The sequence below is a fragment of the Salmo trutta genome, unplaced genomic scaffold (assembly GCF_901001165.1).
Source record: "Salmo trutta unplaced genomic scaffold, fSalTru1.1, whole genome shotgun sequence".
Taxonomy (NCBI): domain Eukaryota; kingdom Metazoa; phylum Chordata; class Actinopteri; order Salmoniformes; family Salmonidae; genus Salmo; species Salmo trutta.
Genome location: NW_021823154.1, coordinates 1,437,241 through 1,461,693, shown reverse-complemented (window position 1 = coordinate 1,461,693; position 24,453 = coordinate 1,437,241). Strand labels below are relative to the sequence as shown.

The 24,453-nt window shown below is 42.3% G+C and overlaps 1 protein-coding gene and 1 long non-coding RNA gene across 2 annotated transcripts in view; both read left to right on the top strand.

The window, feature by feature from the left end:
• The window catches only part of LOC115189405 (protein NLRC3), a 50,257-nt gene that overhangs the window by 25,301 nt on the left and 503 nt on the right, over positions 1-24,453 (top strand). The window contains exons 2-17 of the mRNA XM_029748015.1: positions 9,776-9,942; positions 10,054-11,854; positions 11,938-12,111; positions 15,725-15,898; positions 16,067-16,240; positions 16,820-16,866; positions 17,003-17,555; positions 18,483-18,574; positions 20,772-20,809; positions 21,619-21,683; positions 21,816-22,030; positions 22,219-22,478; positions 22,636-22,764; positions 22,918-23,050; positions 23,136-23,156; positions 23,712-23,994. Of these exons, the coding sequence (XP_029603875.1) occupies positions 9,776-9,942; positions 10,054-11,854; positions 11,938-12,111; positions 15,725-15,898; positions 16,067-16,240; positions 16,820-16,866; positions 17,003-17,555; positions 18,483-18,574; positions 20,772-20,809; positions 21,619-21,683; positions 21,816-22,030; positions 22,219-22,478; positions 22,636-22,764; positions 22,918-23,050; positions 23,136-23,156; positions 23,712-23,994 (4,326 nt within the window). The remainder of the gene's footprint in view (positions 1-9,775; positions 9,943-10,053; positions 11,855-11,937; positions 12,112-15,724; positions 15,899-16,066; positions 16,241-16,819; positions 16,867-17,002; positions 17,556-18,482; positions 18,575-20,771; positions 20,810-21,618; positions 21,684-21,815; positions 22,031-22,218; positions 22,479-22,635; positions 22,765-22,917; positions 23,051-23,135; positions 23,157-23,711; positions 23,995-24,453) is intronic.
• Positions 2,658-3,527, top strand: LOC115189456 (uncharacterized). Its single transcript, XR_003876915.1, has 2 exons — positions 2,658-2,934; positions 3,455-3,527. It is a non-coding gene; the product is annotated as an uncharacterized LOC115189456 (long non-coding RNA).

Genomic DNA, 24,453 nt, shown 5'->3' with positions numbered 1-24,453 from the left:
AAATTAGAGGTGAAACTATTGTTGAAATACTATAATGGATGTTTTGTGGCATATTTTGTGTGTAGACAACGTTTACAAATGATGCCCCTGGTATTTTACATAGAGCAAAATCCTTGAAATAGCTTATCTATTTACTGCTGTGAAGTGGGTCCAATTAAACGAGAGATGGGACGAATGGTAACCTCGTTGAAGGCCTATATGCTACCTCGTGAGAATGAAACCATCACAGAAAAGGTGAGGAATTTATTATGCAATGATCATGGAAACTAAATAAATAAAAGCCTAGGAAATAGATGGATATTTCTAATTATTTTAAAATGCAAAGATAAACTAAATGTATTTTCTCTCTTCTCACTAACGGCAAATGATTACATCTTGTTATTAACCTTGTTATTGTTATGAATAAGCGTGTCCATCATATCCCACATTTACACTAAATACTAATCTACTGGCCTTCTTGAAATGCAATTCTTCAACCACTAGAAACTGTGCATACACATGGTCTAAAGTTAGCAGGAAGGAGTGTGTGTGTGCGTCTGTGTGTGTCTGTGTTTCTGTCTGTGTGTGAGTCTGGCTGTCTGTCTGTCTGTCAGTGTGTATTCACATATTTTAATATTTTTTAATTCCATTATTCTACTTTTAGATTTGTGTATATTGTTGTGTATTGTTAGATACTACTGCACTGTTGTGTATTGTTAGATACTACTGCACAAATGTGATTTGATTTCAATGGCCCCTGGGTGTGAGAATTCATAATTGAAAAATATACTGAGAAAGGTTGGTAAACCAATACTTAGTCAGGGTTGCGGTCAATTTAAGTTAAATTCCAGTCAATTCAGGAAGTACAGTCGCGGCCAAAAGTTTTGAGAATGACACAAATATAAATTTTCACAAAGTCTGCTGCCTCAGTTTGTATGATGACAATTTGCATATACTCCAGAATGTTATGAAGAGTGATCAGATGAATTGCAATTAATTTCAAAGTCCCTCTTTGACATGCAAATGAACTGAATCGCCAAAAAACATTTCCACTGCATTTCAGCCCTACCACAAAAGGACCAGCTGACATCATGTCAGTGATTCTCTCGTTAACACAGGTGTATGTGTTGATGAGGACAAGGCTGGAGATCACTCTGTCATGCTGTTTGAGTTCGAATAACAGACTGGAAGCTTCAAAAGGAGGGTGGTGCTTGGAATCATTGTTCTTCCTCTGTCAACATGGTTACCTGCAAGGAAACACGTGCCGTCTTCATTGCTTTGCCCAAAAACAGCTTCACAGGCAAGGATATTGCTGCCAGTAAGATTGCACCTAAATCAACCATTTATCGGATCATCAAGAATTTCAAGGAGAGCGCTTCAATTGTTGTGAAGAAGGCTTCAGGGCGCCCAAGAAAGTCCAGCAAGCGCCAGGACCGTCTTCTAAAGTTTATCTACCTGCCCAGGGACTACAGTTGAAAACTAGCTAGCTGGCTAAGTCTGTCACATTAACAGAAATGTTGATTGATGTGCAGTATCCCTGTTAAATACATTTTCAATAAATAAAATGAAAAGGCATGGAATGTATTTATGTGTCTCTGTGAGTTGGTCTTTAATAAATGTGATTAGTTCAATGTAACATCATATACTAGACATTATAATCAGTCTGTTTTGGGTTCTGCAGAATCATTGTCTATCATTGGTTCCCCATCCTATCATGTTACCATAACAACACAGATATGACCCGTCCAGCGTCCTTCTGCCGAACCTGGTTGTTGTCCCACTGCCCTCTGCTGGTAGCACTGCAAAACATCACTCAATCACATCAAATTAATACAAATCCACTTTTACCAGATACAATATGAATTTATGGGCTGAACACCTGCATGAAGTGTATGAAGACTTTATATGACATAAATATCAACATATAATATAAAAACAACCTATACGTGTTGAACGCGTCGACTGTGTTGAAATGGGAAGTAGCCAACATTTTATAAGGAAGTAGAGAAATAACGGTCGAAGAAACATGTTTGAGGTTTGTAGCCTTTTACAATTTATTATAGAAAAGTGTTTGAGAAGTTAGACTATTGTAGAGAGAGGGGATTTAGGGGGTTAAACATCCGCAGAATTGTAAAGTTATTACAATACTGATTTCAACTTTCAAGAATAATAATTGTAGGCTTAAATGTTGATTTATATTGATTATCCTAATTAATATGATGTGATGTTATAGGCTATGAGGTAGTGAGTTGTTGTTATAGGTGATTGATTGCACATTATCGTGATTTGCTATCCGATGATCCCCAACACAGTCGACACTTTGCGTTGTTTCAATTCCTGAAAGACGACGTGCGTCGGAATTTTGTAAATCTGTCGCTAAACAAACTAGTCCGTCTCGTCCAGTCGGTCAAGTAAAAGTGACATGCAACATATTGGCACATAAACGATGTAAATGTTGACTAAATCAGGGTTTCCAAAAGTCGGTCCAGCTCTGAATTATTATTATCATTGCATAATCAAACGTACTTGCCAGACAAACCAATGTGTCAATTTTTGGACATTTTCTTGCATAACAAAGCAATGCGTGTCACCTTGTAGGCTACTACTAAACCAGAACAAGAAACGATGGTGTGTAGGCTTTATTCTCTTAAAGGGTTAGGAAGAAATATCTGTCAACTATTTTAACTTAAGCTCCCGAGTAGCGCAGCGGTCTAAGCCACTGCATCACTACATACCCGGGTTCGATCGCGGGCTGTAACCGACCGTGATCTGGAGACCCGTAGGGCAGCGCACAATTTGGCCCAGCATCGTCTGGGTTAGGGGACTTAATGTTACATAAATATGAACATATAATATAAACCTATACGTGTTGAACGCGTCGACTGTGTTGAAATGGGAAGTAGCCAACATTTTATAAGGAAGTAGAGAAATAACGGTCGAAGAAACATGTTTGAGGTTTGTAGCCTTTTACAATTTATTATAGAAAAGTGTTTGAGAACTTAGACTATTGTAGAGAGAGGTGATTTAGGGGGTTAAACATCCGCAGAATTGTAAAGTTATTACAATACTGATTTCAACTTTCAAGAATAATAATTGTAGGCTTTTATGTTGATTTATATTGATTAGCCTAATTAATATGTGATGTTATAGGCTATGAGGTAGTGAGTTGTTATAGGTGATTGATTGCACATTGTAATGTCTACTACCGTCTTTCAATGTAAAGTAGATGTCTATAATGTATTTTAGTTGTGTGTGGAGCCCATGTAGACAGCTGTTGTTATGGAGTCAGGGGATCCAACCAGGTCGACTAGCTAATGGAGATCCAGGTCAAAGTAATAACAGATTGGACTGTAAATGTTTAAATGCAACATGAAGTCTCTGTTTAAACTCTGACCACAGACCGTAAAAGTGTTGTCATTGTTATTGGTTCTTCAATGTTCAGAAATATTGACTGTTCTGTTATTTCTTATTGTAGCTGAGTGAGCTGTGACTTACATCTAAAATGAGTCTCTCTGGGGTGAGAGAGGAGGAGACCACTGCTTCTAAAATGAGCCTCTCTGGGGAGAGAGAGGAGGAGACCACTGACTCTAAAATGAGCCTCTCTGGGGAGAGAGAGGAGGAGACCACTGCCTCTAAAATGAGTCTCTCTGGGGAGAGAGAGGAGGAGACCACTGCCTCTAAAATGAGCCTCTCTGGGGAGAGAGAGGAGGGGACCACTGCCTCTAAAATGAGTCTCTCTGGGGAGAGAGAGGAGGGGACCACTGCCTTTAAAATGACTCAAGACACCAGTTCTAAGAGGTAAGCGATTAATTGTAAATATATACAGTTCTCTTAAAGCCAGATTCCTTAATGGTGAAACCATCCATTTGGGATGTTACAACAACAAAGATGTTACTACAAACAACGAACACAGTTTTTTTTCCCTCTTGGACATCGTTGCACACGCTGCCGGATGCTCTTCTCCCTCCGGTGTCAACAAATCACTGTTCATCAGATATGAGGAGTTAGAGAGTCAGATTTGGTCAACTCTGAATCAGTAGCGGTGCGTGGGTAAAATCACTGGGGGAGGCAGCCATATTAAAACCCATGTGTTGTGATCATTTCATTGTCTGGTCTATAACCTGTTAATTCATATGCCTTGACACCGTGATATATAGGACTAAAGGCTGAGACAATAAGACACCGTGATATATAGGACTAAAGGCTGAGACAATAAGACACAGTGATATATAGGACTAAAGACCTAGACAATAAGACACAGTGATATATAGGACTAAAGGCTGAGACAATAAGACACAGTGATATATAGGACTAAAGGCTGAGACAATAAGACACTGTGATATATAGGACTAAAGGCCTAGACAATAAGACACAGTGATATATAGGACTAAAGGCTGAGACAATAAGACACTGTGATATATAGGACTAAAGGCTGAGACAATAAGACACTGTGATATATAGGACTAAAGGCTGAGACAATAAGACACAGTGATATATAGGACTAAAGGCTGAGACAATAAGACACTGTGATATATAGGACTAAAGGCTGAGACAATAAGACACAGTGATATATAGGACTAAAGGCTGAGACAATAAGACGGATAATAAATTCAACCACAACTTTGTTTTATCACAAAACCGGATAGAAACCTCTGTCCAGTGAAGTCCACAAAGCATACTGCATGTAACAAACAGTTATATGACCTACAGCATGGTCAAGGTAATGTTTCTGACATTTTCTGACCACAGAACAACTATTGATTTAGAACCACAGAGAGTTACAGCAAGTCACAAAGAAAACAGGAGCTGCCTCCACTATTCCAACACCAGTTCAACCAAAAATAATTTAGTCCAATCAACATAAGCTAAATATGATGTGGCTGTGTGTGTGCAAGTAGAAAGATAATGTTGACTCACCCTACTTGTAAAGAAACACAAATGCCATCCACCTGTCTTTCATGATGACAAAACAGTCTATCACTCTGTCACACAGTACCCACTTTTATGAATGAATGGTTGGCGAAATGCTTGTGCTTCCAGTTCCGACCATGGTGGGTAGTATATGGGGCTTTGGTGACAAAACGAATGGCACTGTGATAGAATGCATCCAATTTGTTGAGTAGAGTGTTGGAGGCTATTTTTATAAATTACATCGCCGAAGTCGAGGATCGGTAGGATGGTTAGTTTTACGAGGGTATGTTTGGCAGCATGAGTGAAGGATGCTTTGTTGCGAAATAGGAAGCCGATTCTAGATTTAATTTTGGATTGGAGATGCTTAACCTGTTACATCTAGACGTTCCGCTAGCGGAACCCCGTTCCGCCAGCGGGACACCTAGCCAACAGCCAATGGGAAGACATGGCGCGAAATACAAAAAGTACTAAAATACCACAATTCAATTTTCTCAAACAATCAACTATTTTACACCATTTTAAAGATAAGACTCTCGTTAATCTATCCACATTGTCCGATTTCAAAAAGGCTTTACAGCGAAAGCAAAACATTAGATTATGTTAGGAGAGTACATAGACACAAATAATCACACAGCCATTTTCCAAGCAGGGAATTATGTCACAGAAACCCAAAACACAGCTAAATTATGCACTAACCTTTGACGATCTTCATCAGATGACACTCCTAGGACATTATGTTATACAATACATATATGTTTTGTTAAATCAAGTTCATATTTATATCCAAAAACAGCTTTTTACATTGGCGCATGATGTTCAGAAAAAATATATTTTCCACCATAAACTTCCGGTGAATTTACAAAAATACTCTTCATAAACGTTGACAAAATACATAACAATTATTTTAAGAATTATAGATACACAACTCCTTTATGCAGTCGCTATGTCAGATTTTAAAATAGCTTTTCGGCGAAAGCACATTTTGCAATATTCTGAGTACATAGCTCAGCCATCACGGCTAGCCATTTTGACACCCGCCAAATTCGTGGCACACTAAACTCAGAATTAGTATTAGAAAAATTGTATTACCTTTGCTGATCTTCATCAGAATGCACTCCCAGGACTGCTACTTCCACAACAAATGTTGTTTTTGTTCCAAATAATCCATAGTTATGTCCAAATACCGCCGATTTGTTCGTGCGTTCAGGTCTCTAGCCAAAGGGTAGTGAGCGCATATCGAGACAAAAAAATTCTAAATGTTCCTTTACCGTACTTAGAAGCATGTCAAACGCTGTTTAAAATCAATTTTTATGGTATTTTTCTCGTAAAATAGCGATAATATTCCAACCGGACTATAGTGTTTTCATTCAGAGAGGAAAAGAAAAAACAGCGTTCTCACGTCAATGCGCATTTCCAATCTCTTAGTCACCAGGCAGTCCACTGACAAACTGTGCTCCTATTATCTCCCCAGAGACAGGAGACGCCTCAATCCACGTTCTGAAGGCTTTAGAGAGCCAATGGAAGCCTTAGGAAGTGCAACGTAACTCATAAGTATTTGTAGTTTCGATAGAGAAGGAAAGGCGGCCAAAGGAGTAATTTTCTTTGAGGGTGACCAGTGAGATATACTTGCTGGAGCGTGTGCTATGGGTGGGTGCTGCTATTGTGACCAGTGAGCTAAGATAAGGCGGGGCTTTACCTAGCAAAGACTTATAGATGACCTGGAGCCAGTGGGTTTGGCGACGAGTATGAAGCGAGGGCCAGCCAACGAGAGCGTACAGGTCGCAGTGGTGGGTAGTATATGGGGCTTTGGTGACAAAACAGATGGCACTGTGATAGACTGCATCCAATTTGTTGAGTAGAGTGTTGGAGGCTATTTTGTAAATGACATCGCAAAAGTCGAGGATCGGTAGGATGGTCAGTTTTATGAGGTTATGTTTGGCAGCATGAGTGAAGGATGCTTTGTTGCGAAATAGGATGCCGATTCTAGATTTAATTTTGGATTGGAGATGCTTAATGTGAGTCTGGAAGGAGAGTTTACAGTCTAACCAGACACCTAGGTATTTGTAGTTGTCCACATATTCTAAGTCAGAACCGTCCAGAGTAGTGATGCTGGATGGGTGGGCAGGTGCGGGCAGCGATTGCTTGAAGAGCATGCATTTAGTTTTACTTGCATTTAAGAGCAGTTGGAGGCCACGGAAGGAGTGTTGTAATGGCATTGAATCTCGTCTGGAGGTTTGATAACACAGGGTCCAAGGAGGGGCCAGAAGTATACAGAATGGTGTCGTCTGCGTAGAGGTGGATCAGAGAATCACCAGCAGCAAGAGCGACATCATTGATGTATACAGAGAAGAGAGTCGGCCCGAGAATTGAACCCTGTGTCATCCCCATAGAGACTGTCAGAGGTCCGGACAACAGGCCCTCCGATTTGACACACTGAACTCTATCAGAGAAGTAGTTGGTGAACCAGGCAAGGCAGTCATTTGAGAAACCAAGGCTGTTTAGTCTGCCGATAAGAATGTGGTGATTGACAGAGTCGAAAGCCTTGGCCAGGTCGATGAATACGGCTGCACATTAATGTCTCTTATCGATGGCAGTTATGATATCGTTTAGGACCACGAGCGTGGCTGAGGTGCACCCATGACCAGCAGCCATGACCAGATTGCATAGCGGAGAAGGTATAGTGGGATTCAAAATGGTCGGTAATCTGTTTGTTAACTTTGCTTTCGATGACCTTAGAAAGGCAGGGTAGGATATTAAAGATATAGGTCTGTAGCAGTTTGGGTCTAGAGTGTCACCCCCTTTGAAGAGGGCGATGTTCGCGGCAGCTTTCCAATCTTTGGGAATCTCAGATGATATGAAAGAGAGGTTGAACAGGCTAGTAATAGGGGTTGCAACAATTCCAGCAGATAATTTTAGAAAGAGAGGGTCCAGATTGTCTAGCTCGGCTGATTTGTAGGGGTCCAGATATTGCAGCTCTTCCAGAACATCAGCTAGGAGAAATGGGGAGAAATGGGGGAGGCTTGGGCGAGTTGTTGTGGGGGGTGCAAGGCAGTTGGCCGGGGTAGGGGTAGCCAGGTGGAAAGCATGACCAGCAGTAGAAAAATTCTTATTGAAATTCTCAATTACAGTGGATTTATCGGTGGTGACAGTGTTTTCTAGCCTCAGTGCAGTGGGCAGCTGGGAGGAGGTGCTCTTATTCTCCATGGACTTTACAGTGTCCCTGAACTTTTTTGAGTTTGTGCTACAGGATGCACATTTCTGCTTGAAAAGCTAGCCTTAGCTTTCCTAACTGCCTGTGTATATTGGTTCCTAACTTCCCTGAAAAGTTGCATATCATGGGGGCTAATGCAGAATGCCACAGGATGTTTTTGTGCTGGTCAAGGGCAGTCAGGTCTGGAGTGAACAAAGGGCTATATCTGTTCCTAGTTCTACATTTTTTGAATGGGGCATGCTTATTTAAGATGGTAGGAAGGCACTTTTGAAGAGTAACCAGGGGTGGTCGTTTGACCGCAGACCCATTACGGATGCAGGCAATGAGGCAGTGATCACTGAGATCTTGGTTGAAAACAGCAGAGGTGTATTTGGAGGGCAATTTGGTTAGGATAATATCTATGAGGGTGCCCGTGTTTACAGCTTTGGGGTTTTACCTGGTAGGTTCATTGATAATTTGTGTGAGTTTGAGGGCATCAAGCTTAGATTGTATGATGGCTGGGGTGTTAAGCATGTCCCAGTTTAGGTCACCTAGCAGCACGAGCTCTGAAGATAGATGGGGGGCAATCAGTTCACATATGGTGTCCAGAGCATAGCTGGGGGCAGAGGGTGGTCTATAGCAAGCGGCAACAGTGAGAGACTTGTTTCTGGAAAGTTGGATTTTTAAAAGTAGGAACTCAAATTGTTTGGGTACAGACCTGGATAGTTAGACAGAACTCTGCAGGCTATCTCTGCAGTAGATTGCAGCACCGCTGACTTGCCTGACTTGCCTAGTTAAATAAAGGTTAAATACAAAAATAAAGGCTCTGCATGATCAATCTGACGTCTGCATTTGCCATGCAGCATTTTACGGTGATACGGCCTTTGTAGAAGTCAGGGCGTTCATACTTCCTGTTCTTTGAGGAGCAGTGCAGAGCTGTTGTCAAGGAAGTGAGTTTGTGTTTATACAGGACCTCCCGCCCCCACCTACCGTCAACCAATCATGTCAATGCAGAGCTATATGATTAATCCAATCTTTACATCGGTCATCTTCCTCAAATGAAGGGGAGGATGACCCAATCTGTGTGAGAGGAATGGTATCTGATTTCATTGGTCCTCAACTAGTGGCTCAGACACTTCATTCAGGATAAGTGGAGTTAGCTCTGAGTTAACCTGCCTAAATGAAGAGTTTGGGGTTCGACTAGCCATGTGCGACACACAGTTATAAGCCTACTAGACTTAGCAGTGGACGTATACACTATCATAGTATGGATGAAGCCTGACCTGGAATGGGAAGCTAACTGAAGATAGCTAGCTAACTGAAGCTGGCTAGCTAACTGAAGCTGGCTAGCTAACTGAAGATGGCTAGCTAACTGAAGATGGCTAGCTAACTGAAGATGGCTAGCTAACTGAAGATGGATAGCTAACTGAAGATGGCTAGCTAACTGAAGATGGCTAGCTAACTGAAGATGGCTAGCTAAATGAAGATGGCTAGCTAACTGAAAATGGCTAGCTAACTGAAGATGGCTAGCTTTATAAAAGACAGAGTAGATACCACTCAGTGCTGCTGTTTTCCCAAATGTGGATTCATTTAAATAGAAACATCAGGAATTATACAGAGAAGGTCCATTATACAGTTGTTAAAATGAAGTTGATGAGATATTGATGAGGTGATCTGTCTCCCTGTTTTGTTCAGTGTCCAGAAGCCCAGAGCAGAGTCCCCAACAACCAGCCTGCTATCAATGAAGAGTGATCAGCCACCTGCTTTCAGCCAGGAACCATTACCAGATGACAATAAGGAAGTGGAGAGTTTGGACAGTGAGGATCCATTAAATATCACACACAACCTTCTGGACAGAAGAAGTAAGACTGTATTTCATACAATATTACAAAGAACGGTACAAAGGCCCTTATTAAACACACACACACACACACACAAACTTATGAGTCCCAACTCTCATTGTTTTCATACAGGTCAAACTCTGCTGACAGTCCAACAAGACATTAAAGCTAAACTGAAACACAAGTATCAACACATATCTGAAGGAATTGGACACCATGGAAACCAAAGTCTGTTAAAGGACATCTACACAGAGCTTTACATCACAGAGGGTGGAAGTGGAGGGCTCAATAATGAACATGAGGTTAGACAGATAGAGATGGCATCCAAGAAACAAACCACACAAGAGACACCAATCAAATGCAACGACATATTCAAGCCTTTACCTGGACAAGACAAACCTATCAGAACTGTGCTGACAAAAGGAATCGCTGGCATTGGAAAAACAGTCTCTGTGCAGAAGGTCATCCTTGACTGGGCAGAGGGAAAAGCAAATCAGGACGTTCATTTCATGTTTCCTCTTCCTTTCCGTGATCTGAACCTGAAAAAGGACCAATACAGTCTGATGCAACTTCTTTCCCACTACTTCCCAGAGCTGAAAGAGATTGACAGCATTGAAGATGGTGAAACCAAATCTGTTTTCATTTTTGATGGTCTGGATGAGTGTCGACTTCCTCTAGACTTCAAAAACAATGAGAAGTGCTGTGATGTCACGAAGCCAACCTCAGTGGACGTGCTGCTGACAAACCTCATCAAGGGGAATCTGCTTCCCTCTGCTCTCCTCTGGATAACCTCAAGGCCTGCAGCAGCCAATCAGATCCCTCCTGAGTGTGTTGACCAGGTGACAGAGGTACGAGGGTTCAATGATCCACAGAAGGAGGAGTATTTCAGGAAGAAAATCCCAGATCAGATTCTGGCCAATGATATCATCAAACACATGAAGACATCAAGGAGCCTCCACATCATGTGCCACATGCCAGTCTTCTGTTGGATATCAGCCACTGTCCTTGAGATGATACTGAAAGAGGCAGAGAAGGATGAAGTCCCCAAAACTCTGACCCAGATGTATTCACACTTCATGCTCATCCAAACCATTGTGAAGAACAAGAAGTACAACAAAGCAACAGAGACAAACCCAAAGGAACTGTCTCAGTCAGACAAAGAGATGATCCTGAAACTGGCAAAGCTGGCTTTCCAACAGCTGCAGAAGGGCAACCTGATCTTCTATGAGGAGGACCTGAGAGAGTGTGGCCTTGATGTCACAGAGGCATCAGAGTACTCAGCATTGTGTACAGAGATCTTTAAAGAAGAATCTGGGCTGTACCAAGACAAGGTCTACAGCTTTGTGCATCTGAGCATTCAGGAGTTTCTAGCAGCAGTGCATGCTTTAGAATCATGTCTGGACAAGAAGGAAAATGTTTTCTCCCCCACTAGTGATGATAAAGAGAAGGAGTCAATACAGTTGTCTGTCTTACATAGGAGAGCAGTGGACCAGGCCTTGAAGAGTGAGAATGGACACCTGGACCTGTTCCTCCGCTTCCTTCTGGGTCTCTCACTGGAGTCCAATCAGAATCTGTTACGAGGCCTTCTGACACAGACAGGAAGTACAACACAGACCAATGAGGAAACAGTTGAGAGAACAGTCAGGTACCTTTCAAACAACATCGAAATGGAATCCTCACCAGAAAGGATCATCAACTTGTTCCACTGTCTGAATGAACTTGGTGCCAACTCTCTAGTTGAAGACATGCAGACCTCCCTGCGATCAGGAACTCTTTCAGAAACAAGACTAAAACCTGACCAATGTTCAGCCCTGGCCTACCTGTTACTGATGTCAGAGGAGGTGCTGGAGGAGTTTGACCTGAAGACATACAACACATCAGAGAAAGGTTATCAGAGGTTGCTGCCGGTAGTGAAAACCTGCAAGAGAGCACTGTAAGTTCTGTTATTGAGTTGATGTTTACAGTATCATTATAATGAAGGATTTTTATATCTAACAGATTATCTCCTCTCTCCAGACTGGATGGCTGTACCCTCACATATGAATCTTGCGAATCTCTGGCCTCAGCTCTGCAGACACCAAACTCCCCCCTGAGAGAACTGGACCTCAGCAACAATGACCTGGGAGACAGAGGAGTGAAGCTGCTCTGTGTTGGACTAACCAGTCCACTCTGCAACATACAGACACTAGTGTGAGTTAAATATCTTCAGTATCCACTGTCTTTATAGTGTTTATATATTTGTAGTAATTATTTGTTATTATGTTTTACATTTTTTTTGGAACATCTTGGTAAATATGCAGAAACATACATACGATGTGATAATTATATGCAACTAATGTTAAATATCTTGAGTGAGTTAGTATGTTTTAAACATAGTCTAATCATGTCCTTCTGTTATTGTCTTAATGCATCTCATTATTCTTAAAGCTTTGCATATTTAACAGTGTATCGACATATCTCCTCTCTCCAGACTGGATGGCTGTAAACTCACATATGAATCCTGTGAGACTCTGGCCTCAGCTCTGCAGACACCAAACTCCCCCCTGAGAGAACTGGACCTCAGCTACAATGACCTGGGAGACAGAGGAGTGGAGCTGCTCTGTGTTGGACTAACCAGTCCACTCTACAACATACAGACACTTGTGTGAGTTAACTTTCTTCAGTATCCACTGTCTTTTTAGAGTTTATATATTTGTAGTTATTATTTTAACATCTTGGTAAATATGCAGAAACATTCATCAAATGTGCTAAATATATCAAACTAAGGTTAAATATCTTGAGTGAGTTAGAATGTGTTTAGAAGAAAATATAAACTATAGGAACCAAGACTTAAAAAGAACTGATATTGGTCACAAGATGGAGGGAATGTTGGAATATAACTAACAAAATTAAAGTTAGCAAAAATATATGATTAATCCAGTATAAACTAATGTATAGAGTTTATTACACGAGTCAAAATTAACAAATTCTACAGCAGAACGACAGTCATCTTCCAAAGGTGGTGAAGTGGAAATCTTTACCTAGGAACACCTTCAGTGCTCGGTTGTCTCCACCAAGTCTGTCCCCAAACAATTTGATTTGCTGGTTTTAAGCATTAAACTTTAAAATTGTTGTTGACTGTTGCTGGGTGCTCGTCCTCCTTCAGCACCGGCCTGTTAAATCTAGACCTGGTTTCCTCTATCAGGCCTGTTAAATCTAGACCTGGTTTCCTCTATCAGGCCTGTTAAATCTGGACCTGGTTTCCTCTATCAGGCCTGTTAAATCTAGACCTGGTTTCCTCTATCGGGCCTGTTAAATCTAGACCTGGTTTCCTCTATCGGGCCTGTTAAATCTAGACCTGGTTTCCTCTATCAGGCCTGTTAAATCTAGACCTGGTTTCCTCTATCAGGCCTGTTAAATCTAGACCTGGTTTCCTCTATCAGGCCTGTTAAATCTAGACCTGGTTTCCTCTATCAGGCCTGTTAAATCTAGATCTCGTTTCCTCTATCGTAATCGCTCCTCTTTCACCCCAGCTGCCAAACTAACCCTGATTCAGATGACCATCCTACCCATGCTAGATTACGGAGATATAATTTATAGATCGGCAGGTAAGGGTGCTTTCGAGCGGCTAGACGTTCTTTACCATTCGGCCATCAGATTTGCCACCAATGCTCCTTATAGGACACATCACTGCACTCTATACTCCTCTGTAAACTGGTAATCTCTGTATACCCACCGCAAGACCCACTGGTTGATGCTTATTTATAAAACCCTCTTAGGCCTCACTCCTCCCTATCTGAGATATCTACTGTAGCCCTCATCCTCCACATACAACACCCGTTCTGCCAGTCACATTCTGTTAAATTTCCCCAAAACACACACCTCCCTGGTTCACTCCTCTTTTCAGTTCACTGCAGCTAGCGACTGGAACGAGCTTCAACAAACACTCAAACTGGACAGTTTTATCTCAGTCTCTTCAGTCAAAGACTCAATCATGGAGACTCTTACTGACAGTTGTGGCTGCTTTGTGTGATGTATTGTTGTCTCTACCTTCTTGCCCTTTGTGCTGTTGTCTGTGCCCAATAATGTTTGTACCATGTTTTGTGCTGCTACAATGTTGTGTTGCTATCATGTTGTTGTCATGTTGTGTTGCTACCATGTTGTTGTCATGTTGTGTTGCTACCATGTTGTTGTTATGTTGTGTTGCTACCATGCTGTGTAGCCATGTGTTGCTGCCTTGCTATGTTGTTGTCTTAGGTCTCTCTTTATGTGGTGTTGTGTTGTCTCTCTTGTCGTGATGTATGTTTTGTCTTGTATATTTTTTTATCCCAGCCCCTGTCCCCGCAGGAGGCCTTTTACATTTTGTTAGGCCATCATTGTAAATAAGAATTTGTTCTTAACTGACTTGCCAAGTTAAATAAAGGTGAAATAAAAAGTTCTGTTCAGTTTGTCCCCTCCTGCCATCCCTATATAGGGCTGTTCTGTTCAGTTTGTCCCCTCCTGCCATCCCTATATAGGGCTGTTCTTTTCATTTTGTCCCCTTCTGCCATCCCTATATAGGGCTGTTCTTTTCATTTTGTCCCCTCCTGCCATCCCTACATATGGCTGTTCTGTTCAGTTTGTCCCCTCCTGCCATCCCTATATGGGGCTGTTCTGTTCAGTTTGTCCCCTCCTGCCATCCCTACATATGGCTGTACTGTTCAGTTTGTTCCCTCCTTGTCACGGCTGTCAAAAGGAGAGGACCAAGGTGCAGCGTGTGTGTCGTTCCACATTTTATTTACTCTGTGAAACTTTGCAATACATAAATAAACTGAAAAAACAACAAACCGTGACGCAGAGGAGAAACAAACACTACTCAAAATAATCACCCATAAAACCCAGGAAGAAAAACCCCTACTTAAGTATGATCTCCAATTAGAGACAACGAGGACCAGCTGCCTCTAATTGGAGATCATCCCAAACAAACCAACATAGAAATAGAACATATAGAATAAACAACAAAAAAACACCCCCTGTCACGCCCTGACCTACTCTACCATAAAAATAACATCTTACTATGGTCAGGACGTGACACTCCTGCCTAAATGAAAATAAATAAATAAAACATTTCTTAAGTGTAAAACTAACAATGAGTCAATAATTCATGCTTTCTGGGAATGCTATAATTCCATAAGTTATGGGCGGAGTTAGAAGTTGTCTGTCAGAAGTATTACAATGTAAACACACTTTGAATCCGTCTGTCTGCATAATTCATGACATGGTATATGGGGGGTGTAGAGAGACCCAATGACATGGTATATGGGGGGTGTAGAGAGACCCAATGACATGGTATATGGGGGGTGTAGAGAGATTCCCAATGAGCTGGATGCTTCTCTTCTCATCAATCATCTTGTAAAAACATATACTACAAATATATAAATAAATAAATATAGATAAAAAAAATTAAAAGGGTTGTAAAAAGTATGTTTTTAACATTGGTTAATCATGTCCTTCTGTTATTGTCTTAATGCATCTCATTATTCTTAATGTTTTGCATATTTAACAGTGTATTGACATATCTCCTCTCTCCAGACTGGATGGCTGTAAAATCACATATGAATCCTGTGAGACTCTGGCCTCAGCTCTGCAGACACCAAACTCCCCCCTGAGAGAACTGGACCTCAGCTACAATGACCTGGGAGACAGAGGAGTGGAGCTGCTCTGTGTTGGACTAACCAGTCCACTCCGCAACATACAGACACTAGGGTGAGTTAAATATCTTCAGTATGAGTTATTATGTGGATGTTTTAAATATGTGTTAATCATGTGCTCTTCTGCCCTCTAGTCTAGGTCAGTGTGGTCTGACAGAGGGTTGCTGTTCAGATCTGGCCTCAGTCCTGAGTTCACCCAACTCACAACTGAAACAACTGGAACTGAGAGACAATGACCTGCAGGACTCAGGAGTTACACTGCTGTCTGCTGGACTGGAGGATCCAGACTGTAAACTACACACACTGGGGTAAGTACAGCTCTTTCAGTCAGGTCGGTACTGAGCTTAGTAAAACAAGTACTGTGAAAATCTAATGTTTCATCACAATGTTTGTGTCATGGACAAATGTATGGGTGTCCTACAAGATTATTGACACCAGTACACCAACCTAGACAGCTGTTGTGGGTCTCTCTGTAGGCTGTCTGGCTGTCTGGTCACAGAGGAGGGCTGTGCTGCTCTGTCTTCAGCTCTGAGGTCAAACCCCTCCCACCTGAAAGAGCTGGACCTGAGCTACAATCACCCAGGAGACTCTGCAGGAGGACTGCTTTCAGCTGCTCTGGTGGATCCCACATATAAACTGATGAAGCTGAAGTAAGTCAGAATAGATGTCCTAATAGTGTGAGCAGCGGTTGTGTCATATGTAGTGTAGTAGGGTCAGTAACATGAGGACATGATGGTAGAATTAAGGGGAAGTTTACCCAGCAGGCTTAGCACTCCAACACAGCATACATCATCACCACATGAATACTCTTCTTCTGCATCTCTGATATCCTGTTGGAATTGTACTCCGCTCTGTATGCAGTAGGTAGGATAGAATACCTGTATGTCTCTAGTAATGAATTGTACTCTGTTCTGTATGCAGTAGGTAGGGTAGAATACCTGTATGTCTCTAGTAATGAATTGTACTCTGTTCTGTATGCAGTAGGTAGGATAGAATACCTGTATGTCTCTAGTAATGAATTGTACTCTGTTCTGTATGCAGTAGGTAGTATAGAATACCTGTATGTCTCTAGTAATGAATTGTACTCTGCTCTGTATGTAGTAGGTAGGATAGAATACCTGTATGTCTCTAGTAATGAACTTGGATAGTGCACCAGAACACAACAATATGGTTTAAATGTTGACTGCTTTATTAGGTCTTTGTCAGTCAATAACCTGTTTCTCCTACAGTGTGGATCATGGTGGAGAGTGCAGGCTGAAATCAGGGCTGAGGAAATGTAAGTCTCTTCAATCCTAATTAACTACATATTCAGAACTATAGTAACATAGTGACTAATCAATACTTGTTCTGTAACTACAAAACAACATTTTATATCAACATGTGGTTTGATTCAACTCTCCTTTTGTCTACAGATGCCTGTCATCTCACCCTGGACCCAAATACAGTAAACCCAAACCTGATACTGTCTGAGGGGAACAGGAAGGTGACACGGGTGAAAGAGAGGCAGCATTATGAAGACCATCCAGACAGATTTGACTGTAGTCCCCAAGTTCTCTGCAGAGAAAGCTTATCTGGATGTCGTTATTACTGGGAGGTGGAGAAGGATGGTGGCAAGGCTGACATTGGTGTGGTGTACAAAGGAATGAAGAGGAAGGGATGGGAGGATGACAGTAAGATTGGAGGCAATAGGAAGTCCTGGAGTTTAGTCTGCTCTCACTGTGGTTATCACTTTAACCATCCTGGAGTCAGCAGGTCCATCTCTGGTCCTGATTCTAACAGAGTTGGAGTGTATCTGGACTGGCCAGCTGGTACTTTGTCCTTCTATAGTGTGTCCTCCTCTGGTACACTGACACACCTTTACACATTCTACACCACATTCACTGAACCCCTCTATCCTGGGTTTGGGGTTTGCTCCTCCTCCTCCTCAGTGACCCTGTGTCAGATAGATGACCAACACATTCAGAGGTGAGTCAAAGCAATGTTTCATCATTTGTTTCATCATTTCTATAATTACATTAGTAGTGGTGTGTTTTAATGTGTTCTGTTGGACCTACAGACAGTTAGATTAGTAGTAGTGGTGTGTTTTAATGTGTTAGTAGATTCCTGTCCTCTATTTAATTTCAGTCTGTTAAATAGAACAGCCTCTCTGTAATGTCATTCTCTCTCTAACCACTAGAGGGCATCAGAACCTGTTGAATAGAACAGCCTCTCTGTAATGTCATTCTCTCTCTAACCACTAGAGGGCATCAGAACCTGTTAAATAGAACAGCCTCTCTGTAATGTCATTCTCTCTCTAACCACTAGAGGGTAGCAGAACCTGTTAAATAGAACAGCTTCTCTGTAATGTCATTCTCTCTGTAACCACTATAGGGCATCAGAACCTGTTAAATAGAACAGCCTCTCTGTAATGTCATTCTCTCTCTCATCACTACCGGGGGTATGTAACTCATGATACCTGGTGACTTCACATCTCTAAGGGCTTTCCTCAAGATATGCAATGTCTTCATTAGTATTGCCTCTACGAAAGTTGACATAGTGGGTTATGTCACATTTAGGCAATGCGCCCTACATAGGGAGTTGTTCTCTCACCCCATATAAACTTGTTGTGTGTCTTATGAAGACTGTATGTATGCTATATAAAGCCTTTCTAAGTTGTATTTAGTTTAATCACAGTCTATCCTTCTGCTTTACCAACAGTAGAGACCATGGTGGAGAGAGTTGTATCAAGCCTGGACCTGAGAACACCAGAGACCATGGTGGAGAGTGTTGGATCAAGCCTGGACCTGAGGACACCAGAGACCATGGTGGAGAGAGTTGTATCAAGCCTGGACCTGAGGACACCAGAGACCATGGTGGAGAGTGTTGGATCAAGCCTGGACCTGAGAACACCAGAGACCATGGTGGAGAGAGTTGGATCAAGCCTGGACCTGAGAACACCAGAGACCATGGTGGAGAGAGTTGGATCAAGCCTGGGCCTGAGAAATGTGAGTGTTAACTGATAATTGTTTTTAAATCCAAATAGTTTTAAAGCATTCGTTATAGTTGAGTCCCAGGCAAGGAAAACAATCATGAACTATTTGGTCAAAACAAACTTAGAGTCAGCGATATGACGTAGATGCACAAAGTAAACATCATAGTGGGTCAATTTGTACAACAACTAAGAGTGTTGTAGCACAAGGCTAAACTTCTCCGCTATTTTGGTCCCGTGGCTAACACTCTGTAAGAGAGTGAAGGGAACCCTTGTACATGGGCAGATACTGTGTGAGAGAGAGAAGTCAGGCATCTTGCTCATCACAATATCTGTGGTGCTGCTCGTACAAAATAATTTAGCTGACTCTACCTTTAAGCTCTCATCCTAGGATCTACCAGAAATCAGGCCCCCCCAACATCTACAAAACATGGAACAGAACAATGTTTTTTCCTGCTTCCACAAACATTCATTAATATAACACTAATGTCAGATTATGGTATGCTAATGAGTGTACATTCTGAGACTGTTGCTCACTTATATACTGCTCATAAAAATAAAGGGAACACTAAAATAACACATCCTAGATCTGAATGAATGAAATCATCTTATTAAATACTTTTCTCTTTACATAGTTGAATGTGCTGACAACAAAATCACACAAAAATAATCAATGGAAATCCAATTTATCAACCCATGGAGGTCTGGATTTGGAGTTACACCTAAAATTAAAGTGGAAAACCACACTACAAGCTGATCCAACTTTGATGTAATGTCCTTAAAACAAGTCAAAATGAGGCTCAGTAGTGTGTGTGGCCTTCACGTGCCTGTATGACCTCCCGACAATGCCTGGGCATGCTCCTGATGAAGTGGCGAATGGTCTCCTGAGGGATCTCCTCCCAGACTTGGACTAAAGCATCCGCCAACTCCTGGACAGTCTGTGGTGCAACGTGGCGTTGGTGGATGGAGCGAGACATAATGTCCCAGATGTGCTCAATTGGATTCAGGTCTGGGGAACGGGCGGGCCAGTCCATAGCATCAATGCCTTCCTCTTGCAGGAACTGCTGACACACTCCAGCCACATGAGGTCTAGCATTGTCTTGCATTAGGAGGAACCCAGGGCCAACCGCACCAGCATATGGTCTCACAAGGGGTCTGAGGATCTCATCTCGGTACCTAATGGCAGTCAGGCTACCTCTGGCGAGCACATGGAGGGCTGTGCGGCCCCCCAAAGAAATGCCACCCCACACCATTACTGACCCACCGCCAACCGGTCATGCTGGAGGATGTTGCAGGCAGCAGAACGTTCTCCACGGCGTCTCCAGACTCTGTCACGTCTGTCACGTGCTCAGTGTGAACCTGCTTTCATCTGTGAAGAGCACAGGGCGCCATTGGCGAATTTGCCAATCTTGGTGTTCTCTGGCAAATGCCAAACGTCCTGCACGGTGTTGGGCTGTAAGCACAACCCCCACCTGTGGACGTCGGGCCCTCATACCACCCTCATGGAGTCTGTTTCTGACCGTTTGAGCAGACATATGCACATTTGTGGCCTGCTGGAGGTCATTTTGCAGGGCTCTGGCAGTGCTCCTCCTGCTCCTCCTTGCACAAAGGCGGAGGTAGCGGTCCTGCTGCTGGGTTGTTGCCCTCCTACGGCCTCCTCCACGTCTCCTGATGTACTGGCCTGTCTCCTGGTAGCGCCTCCATGCTCTGGACACTACGCTGACAGACACAGCAAACCTTCTTGCCACAGCTCGCATTGATGTGCCATCCTGGATGAGCTGCACTACCTGAGCCACTTGTGTGGATTGTAGACTCCGTCTCATGCTACCACTAGAGTGAAAGCACCGCCAGCATTCAAAAGTGACCAAAACATCAGCCAGGAAGCATAGGAACTGAGAAGTGGTCTGTGGTTACCACCTGCAGAACCACTCCTTTATTGGGGGTGTCTTGCTAATTGCCTATAATTTCCACCTGTTGTCTATTCCATTTGCACAACAGCATGTGAAATGTATTGTCAATCAGTGTTGCTTCCTAAGTGGACAGTTTGATTTCACAGAAGTGTGATTGACTTGGAGTTACATTGTGTTGTTTAAGTGTTCCCTTTATTTTTTTGATTAGTATATATTCATTTTTATTAAAACTCTAATTAATAATTATTAATTCATTATTCCATGAGATTGTCCATTTTAAGTAACAACTACTTTTGACTTCAGGGATTCCTCAGAGCTGTAAGACTTGTGACCATGTTGAGGTAAGTCATAATGTCAATTCTTACTTTTACATACCTGCAGGAGTCAGGCACAGTCTCAAAGCCAGGTGTGTACTGACCAACCATTCATACTGGGATATAGACAGTCCTGTGTTCTGCTTTACTAATATAAACACAGTCTCAAAGCCAGGTGTGTACTGACCAACCATTCATACTGGGATATAGACAGTCCTGTGTTCTGCTTTAGTAATATAAACACAGTCTCAAAGCCAGGTGTGTACTGACCAACCATTCATACTGGGATATAGACAGTCCTGTGTTCTGCTTTAGTAATATAAACACAGTCTCAAAGCCAGGTGTGTACTGACCAACCATTCATACTGGGATATAGACAGTCCTGTGTTCTGCTTTAGTAATATAAACACAGTCTCAAAGCCAGGTGTGTACTGACCAACCATTCATACTGGGATATAGACAGTCCTGTGTTCTGCTTTAGTAATATAAACACAGTCTCAAAGCCAGGTGTGTACTGACCAACCATTCATACTGGGATATAGACAGTCCTGTGTTCTGCTTGTAGTCATGCAGGATTTTAGCTGTTGTCATATTTTGTCATTAGACAGTTTAATTGATAAATCACCAGCATTCCATGTAACATTGAGTAAATACATTAGATTAGTTACTTTGGTTAATGGGCCAGTTTCCCAGACACAGATTAAGTCTAGTCCTGGACCTTAAAGAACTTTCTATTGAAACTTCCATTGAGCATGCTTTTTAGTCCAGCACTAGACTCAATCTGTGTCCAGGAAACAGGCCCCATATGTATTACTGACATGCTTGTCCTTGTTCAGGACTCCACACACTGGCTTCAGATTGAACCCTTGACTTCCACTGTCCAGGGAGTGACAATGTTCAGGTAAAATAACTACTTTTAACATTTCATTCCACTTGCTAGTGTATTTCCCCATTACCTTTGGGAATAGTCTTCTAATCCAACCTCTCCATTTGACCATTGACCCTCTCTTCCATATCTTGTTGTTGCCCTCAGACACAGGACACCCAAAGGGAGTTATGAGTGCACGGTGTCTGGGCTCCGCTGGCTGTGTGAGAGAGATGTCATTCTGAAGTATCACTTCAGGAACTGGGAACCCTACCGTCAACTTCTGAAAGACATGCAGTACACACAAGGTGGTCCATTGCTGGACATCACTATGGAGTTAGGTGAACTGGAGGAAGTTCATCTGCCACACTTTGTCTGTTTAGGTAAAACCATATAGAAATAGTATTCAGAAAGACATTTCCATGTAACTGAGTTTCACTTCCTGAATGAATCAATGAACTATTCTGGGAGTTTGAGTTTACTGTGATCTGGTACTGCATATTCTTTGTGTTTTAGTTGGATGAATAATACAATATTTGTCTTTCTGTCTCCTTTTTATTGTGTTGTTCAGGGACCAACCCTTCTCTGAGGAATGAGATGAAGATTCTTCATGTAGAGGAACATGGAGTGTCTTTAGAGGAAGTGCATGAGGTCACCAGATTCCATGCTAAGATTCTCCATCCCAAGTTCTCAGCTATCTCTGTTATACTGAGCTATATCTTTTCTTGGAACGTCGATGTCCACTGTGAGCTGATGCTCTATCTGACAGTGATGAAGGAAACACTAATTCCACGCCTATACCTGTTCCCCAGTAACCCCGGCCAAATACAGGTGAGGTACCATTATTATAGAGATGACCTTAACTAACCAGTGGTGCAGTTTATGTTGACCCTCATTAAATGAAGATAAGTGTGTTGCTAGTTTTCTGAATAATGTTTGAATCAGACTGTACATTGACTGGCTGTGTATTCCATGCCTCGTTTCGCAGGCTGTGGAACAACAGGAATCAAAGTTTCAAGGGTCTAAAAGGTTTCCTAACACAAGACCAGAGCAGTCCTTCAAACTGAATAGTTCCTTCAGACTGAACATTCCCTGTTCTACCGCCATCAATCCACCGGTACAGTTTTAGTAGACTAAGAACATGAATCTGACATTAAGTCACATTTCTATGCATTGATCTCTCTCGCTCTCAATTCAATTCAAATGGCTTTATTGGCATGGGAAACATGTTTACATTGCTAAAGCAGTCTCTCTCTCCATGTCCCTCCAGAGGATTCAGCTCATACATAGAGACACCACACCAAGCTTTTTCAGGGCGGTTGTGAAAATGACAGGGATTGACATTGAGATGGAGTTATTCAGTGATGATGAGAGGACAGTATGGAAAGAAATTGTATCACGAGGTAGGAGCACATGTCAATCATCTCTTTGTACTTTTGTACCAGATGCTATTTATAGTGATATAACCTCATGTTGTTTATCTTTCAGATGAGTACTATCAGAACCAAGGTAAGACCCAGATGCAGACTGTCCAAGTAACACTGTTTATTGTAACAGGGGCAGGCAAAGACCGGTCAAGGCAGGGGTCAGTAATCCAGAGAGGGTGCAAAAGGTACAGATCAGCAGGCAGGGTCAGGGACAGGCAGAGTAGTCAGGCAGGCGGGCTCAGAGGCAGGACGGGCAGAGTGGTCAGGCAGGCGGGCTCAGAGTCAGGACAGGCAGAGTGGTCAGGCAGGCGGGCTCAGAGTCAGGACAGGCAGAGTGGTCAGGCAGGCGGGCTCAGAGTCAGGACAGGCAGAGTGGTCAGGCAGGCGGGCTCAGAGTCAGGACAGGCAGAGTGGTCAGGCAGGCGGGCTCAGAGTCAGGACAGGCAAGGGTCAAAACCGTGAGGACAGGAAAAGAGAGACTGGGGGGAAAAAACAGTCAATTCAGGAAGTAAACTGTAATTCCAATTCAATAACCGGAAAAGGGCATCTACTTTCAATGACTTATAGGAAGACAAAAAAATGGTTTAATTCTGCTGTTCACCCTAAAGACATATTCATTTAATTCACCCCCCTTCAGCATTAACACTCCCTGGGATTCCTGCTGAGGAGTTTCTGAAGAAACACAGGGCTATACTCATTCAGGGAGTCAAAAACACAATGCCAATAGCAGATGATCTGTCGTCAAAGAGCATGATTGGTGATGAAGAGTACTCCAGAATAAAAGCTGAAACAACTGAACAGGACCGAATGAGAGAACTACTGAATGCAGTCCTCCCTAAAGGACCAGAAGTGACGGGAGCTTGTCTCAAAGCTCTCATTGAACATGAACACCATCTTGTTAAGTACTTGAGTGAATCTAGGTAAGACAGTTTTCTTTTCTCCCTCCCTTGAATATGTGGAATGATTAAATATAGGTCAAATAAAAACATAGCTACCCAGATCAAAGAGAAAGTCTTTTTCAGAATGGAAGCATGTTTTTGTGTTGCTGCCTGTAATAAATGTCTCTTATCATAGTTCTATCATAGGACCATCATCACATCATTATCTCAGGTGTATCATAGGACCATCATCACATCATTATCTCAGGTGTATCATAGGATCATCATCACATCATTATCTCAGGTGTATCATAGGACCATCATCACATCATTATCTCAGGTGTATCATAGGACCATCACCACATCATTATCTCAGGTGTATCATAGGACCATCATCACATAATTATCTCAGGTGTATCATAGGACCATCATCACATCATTATCTCAGGTGTATCATAGGACCATCATCACATCATTATCTCAGGTGTATCATAGGACCAT